Raw genomic sequence first — 10320 nt, 5'->3', positions numbered from 1 at the left:
TCGTGGAGAAAGTGTATTGAGTATTTTAAATCCAAAATTACTCCACTCTAAAGTATTTTGTTACAAATTACGTTCGATTTTTATCGGCCCTATCAAATACAAATTACAAAATACTCAAAAGTAATTGAAATACGTATTTCAAATACAAGTAATAGAAACACTGCCCAACGTACACTGGGCATGCGCGTGACGGTGTAAACAGGAAGTAGATTGGTTGCTGAGTTTTAAAAAATTACGACGAGTAATAAAGTAGTCTTCAACAATGAAAGGTTGTTTGATACTTAAAAAGAGTACGCATGGGATTATTAGATGTCAGCTGAAAAATAAGGCTTTGCTTTTATAGGGGCCCCTTTAATCAAAACAGGTTATTTTCATATCATAGATTGTGAACTTGTCTGCTGAACTGCTTCCATACTGCAACAGGATCCCATATCCCCACTGAAATCTTCATCAATGAGAAACGTCATGCTGCATGACGATAGCACGTAAATAATGTGTCTCTGGAGGAATTGGGCCAAACACTTGAGATAAGAGGCAGAACATCCCAGAGATGTTGTACATTTAAGCTGTATGATAAGAAGTACAGCAATCCAAAGCTTTTCTTCTGACTGATGAAGACAGTCTTAGGTGAGTGTAAGGCTCTTTTATTCTGAAGGTTGAATGTGTAAGTTAAAGTGCAAATATAGAAAAATACAAAATAGTATGTTTTGTTGTTTTGTGAAGTTTGTTTCTCAATTATCAAGCATTTGTGTTGCTATTTTACGTTATTAGCTCAATTCTATGCGTATTCTAATCCTAATTAAATTATCAAAAAATACCTGTATATTTTAGGATGTATTTTAGGGGTGTCTTGACATTAAACTTATTTCTCTTTAACAGGTTGGCTCTAGTGCCCAGTTGAAAAATGCATAATTTGACTGAATTTCCAGGCAATGCAACTACCTACAACAGCCTGTCTGTGATCATCAAGGTGTGTGTGGTTATCCCAGTCTTCTGCATCTTCCTCTACTTCATTGCTGCCATGCTGCACATCTTTGCATCTCACAGGCAGTACCTGGACTCCACCCGTTACATCCTGTTTGCCTACATGCTGACTAATGACATTCTCCAGCTCTTGTCCTCTGTGCTGCTCTTCCTGTTTGTCATGGGCCAGGTGAAATTGTCTATTGCCTACTGTGTTCCTCTGCTATTCCTTTCTACTGCCACGTTCCAGAACACACCTTTAATCCTGGCCACCATGTGTCTGGAGCGCTATGTTGCCATCTTCTATCCGCTGCAGTGCCCGGCCGCCTGGCGCTCAGACCGTATCTGGATAATTATTCTGTCCGTGTGGCTTATCAGCTGTATCTACCCTATTGTTACGTACTCCATCGTTGCGAGGGATTATGCTGCAATGGATATCCTCTCCACCGCTGTGCTTTGCAAATATAACATTGTCACAACATCTCCAGTCCAGGCTTTGTTCCAACTTGGTATATATATTCTCTTTTTTGCAGTCGTGGCTGTTGTCATCCTCTTTACATATGTTAGAATCCTGCTGGAAACAAGGAAGCTGAGACAGGACAAAGTGTCTGTGAGCAAAGCCATGCACACGGTGCTGCTACACGGCTTTCAGCTGCTGCTGTGCATTTTGGCCTTCACTCACCCCATCACTGAAACTTTCTTAGCGTTGCATGTCAACTGGCTACCAGAGGACATTGCCTTTTTTAATTATTTCTGTTTCATCCTCACTCCACGCTTTCTCAGCCCGCTCATCTACGGCTTTAGAGATCAGAATCTCAGGGACAGCATCAGGAAGACAATTCTCTGCTGCTCAAACAAAGTCAAACCCGGCGAGAGAGGCAAGCTTCAGGACAACCTGTCTGCTTCTTGAACTGGCTGATGTAGTTTTGACAGAGCTCTCAAACCTAATGCACGGATGTTAAAAGATGTATTTGGGATTTTTAAACAATTTTTCTGAATGTCCTGTAAAGTTTTAAAAAGCACTGTGTACTGTTTCCTCAAAAAAGGCCTTAGAAAGTATTGAAAAGTCTTAAATGTATTAACAAAAGTAGCAATTAACGATATTTTTTATTGTCTGCTGCAGTCAGCAATATGAGTTATGTATTGCTGTTGAACGAAGTGGGAAAAGTGGATTCATTTGACAATGTATTTAGCATGCAGGAAGCCGTTAAATCCTTTTATGTAGAGGTTCAGCCAGCACCATCAGACCTGCAGGAAATGCTGTCACTATTGCTGTTCAACATAAACCAGGCAGTGCTCATATTTCTGTGCCAGCAGCATCAATAAAGATTACTAAATTCAGTGAGTGAATTCAAGGTACTTTACATAATGTCAAACAGCTGCTGCTGGGATCCAACCTCTCATTCTGTCAATAAGCAATAAGCATGCTCATGCAGGACTGTGTGACTGGGTTGCAGTTTATGCTTCAGGCCTTCTGTAATCCATTGTGATTGGACTGTATTACACATATTCGTAAACCCTAAAATAACAAAAGGTTTGCAGATTAATGCAGATTAGTACACTGATATTTTTATGAACAAATCAATGTGTTTTTCCCTGGTGCAAAACTGTTGTTTGAAGTCATAAACACTATTTTTATTGCTGATAAAATTTGTCAAAATTGTGTTACAAGTCTCCTGTTTTCTGTAAGTATACATATGGATGGTGATGATATTTATACATATTTATGGTGCAGGCTTATCACCAAGTCAATTATACAATGATATGAGAAAAGTGTGAGTTTGTGTGGTTAACTTTAAATCCATTATATACTTCATTGTTGTGTTACTTAATAGCGCATCACATTATATTTAATATTTATAAACACTGAACAGCAATCATTTACAGTTTGTTCTCTCTGATGTTTTTGAAGATTCCGCACAACAATGAAGTCAGTCAAAAGGTCTTTACTGTGCAGCTCTAAAATATCAGTTTGGTTGTTGTACAAAGCATTCACCTGCAGGTGTCGCACTGACTCCAAACTCAATACCTAATGCATATAACCTTTTCTTTCTTTTTTTAGCAAATGATTTACCCTAATCAATCACTTTAAACAAATAAAAATAAATTGAATTGGTGCATAAAGTATACCCTGGTTTAATCCATTTGCATGAAACAATTGAGCTCAAACTGCATGTGAAGCGCGTTTAATCTGAAACAGCCCCCACAAACTGCCGCTGGACCCTAACTCCAGGAAGTTTTATGTATTGCTGTTATTAATAGTGCAAATAAACCTGCTTGCTGTAAGGCAAGGCAAGGCAAGGCAAGTTTATTTGTATAGCACATTTCAACAACAAGGTAATTCAAAGTGCTTCACATAAAACCATTAAAAGCATCAAAACATAAGTCAAAAGAAAATGAGATTTAAAAACAATTAAGAACATTCATTAAAACATTAAAAAACAGTGCAAGAAATAAAATGCAGTAGTAAAATGCAGAAATGCAGGAAATTGATTAATATATGAATTGAATGTGGTTCAATTAAAGGCAGCAGCAAACAGAAAGGTCTTCAATCTTGATTTAAATGAGCTGAGGGTCTCAGCAGACCTGCAGCTTTCTGGGACTTTGTTCCAGATATGTGGAGCAGAAAAACTGAACGCTGCTTCTCCATGTTTAGTTCTGACTCTGGGAACAGAAAGTAGACCGGTCCCAGACGACCTGAGGGGTCGGGATGGTTCATAAGGTAGCAGCAGATCAGAGATGTATTTTGGCCCTAAACCATTCAGTGCTTTGTAAACCAACAGCAGGATTTTAAAGTCAATTCTTTGTTGGACAGGAAGCCAGTGCAAAGACATTAGAACTGGAGTGATGTGATCCACCCTCCTGGTCTTAGTGAGGACTCGAGCTGCAGCGTTCTGAATCAGCTGCAGCTTTCTGACGGACTTTTTACAGAGACCTGTAAACACACCGTTACAGTAGTCCAGTCTGCTGAAGATAAATGCGTGGACAAGTTTTTCCAAATCCTGTTGAGACATAAGTCCTCTAATCCTTGATATATTCTTCAGGTGATAGTAGGTTGATTTTGTAATTGTCTTGATTTGGCTGTTCAGGTTGAGGTCTGAATCCATAACTACACCTAGATTTCTGGCTTGGTTTGTGGGTTTTAACATCAGTGATTGAAGCTGAGCGGTGATTTTCAATTGTTCGTCCTTGGTACCAAAAACAATTACTTCTGTTGTATCTTTGTTTAATTGAGGAAAATTCTGGCACATCCAGTTGTTGATTTGTTCAATGCAGTTACCCAGCCCTTGTATGGGATTATAGTCCCCTGGTGACATAGTTATGTAGATTTGTGTGTCGTCTGCATAATTATGATAACACACTTTGTTGTTTTCCATAATCTGAGCTAGTGGAAGCATGTAGATGTTGAACAGAAGAGGCCCCAGTATTGAACCATGGGGAACACCACATGTAATTTTAGTCAGCTCTGATGTGTAATTAGCTACAGACACAAAGTATTCTCGGTCCCTCAAGTAGGATTCAAACCAGTTAAGTGCTGTGCCAGAGAGTCCCACCCAGATTTTTAGTCTTTCTAGGAGTATGGCATGGTCGACCGTGTCGAATGCAGCACTGAGATCCAGTAATACTAAGACTGAACTTCTGCCATTGTCTATGTTTCAGTGGATGTCGTTGAAAACCTTAACAAGAGCAGTTTCAGTGCTGTGGTGCTGTCGAAAGCCTGACTGGAAAACATCAAAGCAGTTATTTACGGTCAAGAAGTTGGTCAGCTGTTGGAAAACCGCTTTTTCAATTATTTTACTTAAAAATGGGAGGTTTGATATTGGCCTATAATTTTTCATTGTTGCGGAGTCTAAACTAGCCTTCTTTAGGAGCGGTTTAAGAACTGCAGTTGTTAGGGCTTGTGGGAAGACACCTGAGAGAAGGGATGTGTTTACAATTTATTTAGTTACAACACAGTCAAAATCAATACAGATTACAGACAGCAGTTCAGTAAACTCATCAAAGAAGGTTGCACAGTATTTAGGCGGTCTGTAAATGTTTAGGAATAAAGCTTAAGTGGAATTCAGAGCCACATATTCAAAAGAACTAAAATGACCAAAGGACATCTGCTTGCATTGAAGATAATCATTAAATAAAATAGCAACTCCACCTCCTTTCTTATGCGCTCTTGTTTCACTCATGAAACTGAAGTTGTGAGCTGTTGATTCAATAAGAACAGCTGCACTGTTATCTTGATTTAACCAAGTTTCAGTTAAAAACAAAATGTCCAGTTTGTGCCTAACAATAAAATAATTGATTAAAAATGTTTTTTCTGACAGAGACCTGACATTTAATAAAGCTAAGTTTAATGTGGTTAAAGCTTTCTTTGCCCAATTTATTTGAACAGGCTGATGAGGAATATATGCTAAGTTTGATAAGTTTGCAGGTTTACTGTTGTTTCTTCGCAGCCTCACCTTTCTTTTTCTATAAACTTGCAGGACAGGAATTGAGACGGCTAGCTGCATACAGGGCCCCGACCTTTCCTGGAGAGAGTCATTGGTGTCATTAGCCTTGTAGCCTGGACCCAGAAGATATCAATTATTTCCGTTATCATGTAGGGGAGACAGAGGATGGTTGTGGAACCGTCGAGGAGTGGGGCGAGGAGTGTGTTTGGTTCCAGCAATGACCAGCTCTTTCATGCGGTCAGTGAACTCCAGGTGGGGGGAGGATGGGGAGAGTGTGAGAGAGGAAAGGGACCTGGATGGAATTTGGGGGGTGGAAGTAGGTGCTGGGTAGGGAGGTAAAGACTCCTCGTCTAGGAAGGGTAGGGAAAGTGGGATACCGGAGGCGAAGGCGGTACCTGATGATGAGGTTGGAGACTCCTCATTTTGACTGTCGTTATGCGGGGGCATCCTTCCCGTAAGGTCTCCATGGCGATGCTGTGTGGTTATCTTGTGTTTAGACTCCTCTTGTATCTTGTCCTTGGCAGTAGGGACAGACGGGTGACGCAGGGAGAAAAACAGGTTCGAGGTAAACAGTTTAACCCCTGACTTGTTCAGGCAAATTCCATGCGCTGCAAAAAGATGTCTGCGCTCCCAGAAAAGGTAGAAATTGTTGATAAAATGTACTGAATGGTCAGCACATGCAGTTGACAGCCATCTGTTCAGTGCAAACAGCCTGCTGAATCCTTCATCTCCTCCTCTGACTGGTGGAAGAGGGCCACTGATAAACACCTCAGCCTTGACAGAGCTGACTGTGTTTAACAGATCAATAAAGTCTCGCTTTAGAACTTCAGACTGTTGTTTCACAATATCACAGCTTCCTGTATGCACGATGATGTTTTTCGCTGTGGGATAGTCAGCCACGATGTCCAGGAATTTGTCTCTCATGTCAGAGACCATATCTTTCGGAAAGCAGAGTATTTTGGTGTTCTTGCTGCACAGTTTTCTGACATCTTTTACAGCATAGTCACCAACAATCAGAGTCTCAGGCCCAGTCACTAGCTTTGCCTGCGGCCTTTTCTCACATTTACTCTCAGTTCTTACCCTGCTTTGAGGAGATAGCTGCTTATCCAGGTCATCAGATGGAGATTTATGATCCTGCGACAATGGAGCAAATCTGTTTTGAAGTTGTAGGCTTGGTTGTTGTGGAGGTATTTTACAGGTTTTACTTTCCTTAGCTGTCCTTGGCTTTGTCCGTCTGGGTGCAGGGGTTGAGGAGGAGTTCTGCCCGTGTGCTAGTGCAGGCCAGTCAGTCACATAAGATTCATGATCTGCTCTGTCCTCCTGTTTCTTGGTAGGCCTGGTTATGCTAGTTAGCTGTGTCTTAGCTGTGTCTTAGAAAATACAAAATACCCCTCAAATAAATGTATCAAAATAAAATACAAAATACTGGTGCCAGAAAATGTAACAAAATACAATACATGTATTTTGTATTTAAAATACAGGAAACGCTTTTTTTCTGGATTTTCCGTTTTCTCACAATTTGGTACAGCAGAGCATTCATGTTTGGGCTATATAATATAATAATAATATAATATAATTATATATAATGTACACAAAGCTCTGGTGAAGCCCACACAAAGGAAGAACAGTCACAGAATGTCAGTGTAACTAAGCACATCTGTGCTTGTTGATGGTCCTTCTTGAACATCATCTTGCTGAGACATGTTGTCCACCTGGCCAACTGTAAAATGTATGAAGTAATAAAACTAAGAATACTTTCATAATATGCCTTTCAAATAAAATATATTGGATATTTAATGTTTTTTAGTTTTTTGAACAAATGGACATCTACTGTCATAGCCTGGCTAACTGTGAACTATATTATCTGCCAGTAATTGATATGGCATTATGACATTCACATTGAGAAGATACAGCATAACTCAGTGGTGGGCCATCAGGGCCTGCAAGGCCTTCTCTGCTGGCCTAAACAGAATCACAACGCTACATCTATTTTATAATTTAATAATTTTTCTTAAATACACTACATGTATTATAATTTATAAAAATATTTTTCCCATTATCTTATGTTCTCATTGCACAGCTACTGTCTTCCTCAGTTGTTCTGCTTCCAGTGCAGCTTGTTTTAAGTAGATCTTTTATCCAATCAGATTTCACCTGTGTCTCTATGTAAGAACAGAGGCCCGAGGCCTGCAAACTCACAAGTGCATCCATGTGCAGTTTCAGTGAATGGGGACGATATTGTTGATTGTCAGTGTTCAACCAATCAGATCTTTAGTTTGACATGTTGGGCGTATTCTTTGACGTGTCAGCGCCTGCTAGCCGGCCTATAATGACGTCAGCATTACGTGCAGCTCAGTGTCCATGTGCAGCTCTGCCGCGAGGTGCAGAGTGCGCTGTGATTGGTCAGTGGGCGAGCACGTGACTATCGTGAAACGAAACTTAACAGCAGAGGCTTAGTCGGGTAGTGAATCACATCACGTGATGCAGCTCAGCCAATCAAATATGGGCATTCTGACCCGAGTGAGATGTACCACACACCGTGACACAGGGGGCTGAGACGATTAAAAAAAAATGAGATGTCCGCATGGCATTTGCCACTTGATTTTCTAACACACGGGTCACCACGTATGCACGGTCAACCGCGTGAGCTAATATAAAACTCCGGCGAGCTAATTAGTTAGCCTTCCAATTTATTTCAACTAAAGAAGCTAAAGCTGCAGCGCCATGATTTGGGAAACTTCCAAAACCTCGCGTCAGAGCTGGAGACTCAACGGAAGGCGTGTGCGTAACTTGACAGTCCGCGCTACACAGAGCAGATTGACAAGCGTCTGTCAGAGTTTGACAAACGCTTTCGAGACTTTGCTTTACTCGAGCCAGTTGCTACACTTATGTGTGTTGTGAAGTGGAGCTTCTAATTGGCGACCAAGACACGTCTGGTTTTGAACAGAACACGTTTACTTCTGAAACTGTAGTATTACAACTGTTCGAGTAAACAGAGCGCACTCTTGCACCCGACATATAGGGTTTTCCCGCATCATCATTGTGAAGCAGACACGTACCATGCTACTTCTCGCTCTTCACAGTAAAAGCACTTCCTGTTTCAGGCACTTCACAATAAAAGTAAACATGCAACTCAAACAATTTACAACAATGTGCTGCACATTTCGGGAAGATATTGAGGTTGATTTACTCACATCAAAAATTGCAACGCTGTTTCACCTGAACTCGTCTGGAGTGGAGGATGAGATGTTGACACTGCAAGCTGACATTCAGCTGAAGTCCAGGGCTCATGGACAGTTTTCCCACAGAGGAAAAGTACCCAAACATGAGGACATGTGATACCGTTTTGACTGCATTATTCGGCTCTACTCATTTATGTGAGTCAGCCTTTTCCCACATGAAGAACATTAAGTCCAGACACCGTTCCACCATGACTGATGATCATTTGAAGTCTGCTTGAGGTGGCTACCAGCAGCTACTGTCCGGACTATGCAACTCTGGCCAATCCCATTCAGTGCAAGTCATCAGAGTAAGGTAATGACCAAAAATGTACAGAATTGAATTGTGCCATAAGGGTTCATGCAGTTATGCAAGGTACGCCTGTCAGGATCCAGGATCCCTGTCTGACCAGACACCTCCCATGGCCGCACCCTTGATTGTGCACAGCTGAGGACACTCCAGCCGATCACCTCCTGCAGCCTGACACACCAGACTCAGGGCCCACGAATGAGTCTCCTGTCTCTATATAAACTCTGGTCCTGCAGTCTGGGGTTGTCAGGTCATACCGTTTTTCACCCGCTGAAACCCCGTGGCGTCCTCTGCCCTCCTTGTGTTTATGGATTACACTCCGCCGCTCTGCCCTCCTTGTGGTCTACGGATTACACTCCGCCGCTCTGCCCGCCTGGTGTTAAACGGACTACAATCGCCGTCAAGCTGCCAGCCCTCCGGTGTCGAGCCACGGGCCTCACACCGTCGATCTGCCACTCGGGTGTCGGACCACGGGCTCCACACCTTCACACAGTCTAAATAAAACCTGTGAATATTAACTTCTGTCTCCTGTGGTCTTGTGTTTGGGTCCTACCTGTGAACTCCCGTGACAACGCCAACATATATTGTAAATATAAAGTATACTAATTGTGTGTGTGTGTGTGTGTGTGTGGGTGTGTGTGTGATATTCAGCATTTTATAAGGAGATCATTTTGACTTGGTCATTTTAAAAGTAGCTCGCAAGCCGAAAAAGTGTGGGCACCCCTGCATTAGGCTATGTAGCCAGACCCAGCCATCAATTATACATCAAGCTAGTTGATATCTGTCACACTCAGATAAAATATTTAACTTGACAGACAATCTGTTGAACTTGAAGACTGAACTCGTGAACTGTTTTTTGATTCGTGGAGAAAGTGTATTGAGTATTTTAAATCCAAAATTACTCCACTCTAAAGTATTTTGTTACAAATTACGTTCGATTTTTATCGGCCCTATCAAATACAAATTACAAAATACTCAAAAGTAATTGAAATACGTATTTCAAATACAAGTAATAGAAACACTGCCCATCGCTGCCATTAACGTACACTGGGCATGCGCGTGACGGTGTAAACAGGAAGTAGATTGGTTGCTGAGTTTAAAAAAATTAAGACCGAGTAATAAAGTAGTCTTCAACAATGAAAGGTTGTTTGATACTTAAAAAGAGTACGCATGGGATTATTAGATGTCAGCTGAAAAATAAGGCTTTGCTTTTATAGGGGCCCCTTTAATCAAAACAGGTTATTTTCATATCATAGATTGTGAACTTGTCTGCTGAACTGCTTCCATACTGCAACAGGATCCCATATCCCCACTGAAATCTTCATCAATGAGAAACGTCATGCTGCATGACGATAGCACGTAAATAATGTGTCTCTGGAGGAAT

At 41.3% G+C, this 10320-nt stretch overlaps 1 protein-coding gene across 1 annotated transcript; it reads left to right on the top strand.

Annotated features, from left to right (window-relative positions):
* Nucleotides 1-536: 536 nt before the first annotated feature.
* LOC306779959 (odorant receptor 131-2-like) lies at nt 537-1873 on the top strand (the record flags this gene model as incomplete). The annotated part of the gene is made up of 2 exons (XM_079272095.1): nt 537-633; nt 891-1873. Exon 2 carries the CDS (start codon nt 905-907, stop codon nt 1871-1873), a length of 969 nt encoding a protein of 322 aa, XP_079128221.1. The 5' UTR covers nt 537-633; nt 891-904.
* Between the last annotated feature and the right edge of the window lie 8447 nt (nt 1874-10320).

The sequence above is a fragment of the Melanostigma gelatinosum genome (assembly GCF_949748355.1).
Source record: "Melanostigma gelatinosum genome assembly, chromosome: 7".
NCBI classification, from domain to species: domain Eukaryota; kingdom Metazoa; phylum Chordata; class Actinopteri; order Perciformes; family Zoarcidae; genus Melanostigma; species Melanostigma gelatinosum.
Note: the sequence above shows the minus strand (reverse complement) of the source record. Positions and strands in the feature narration are given on the sequence as shown.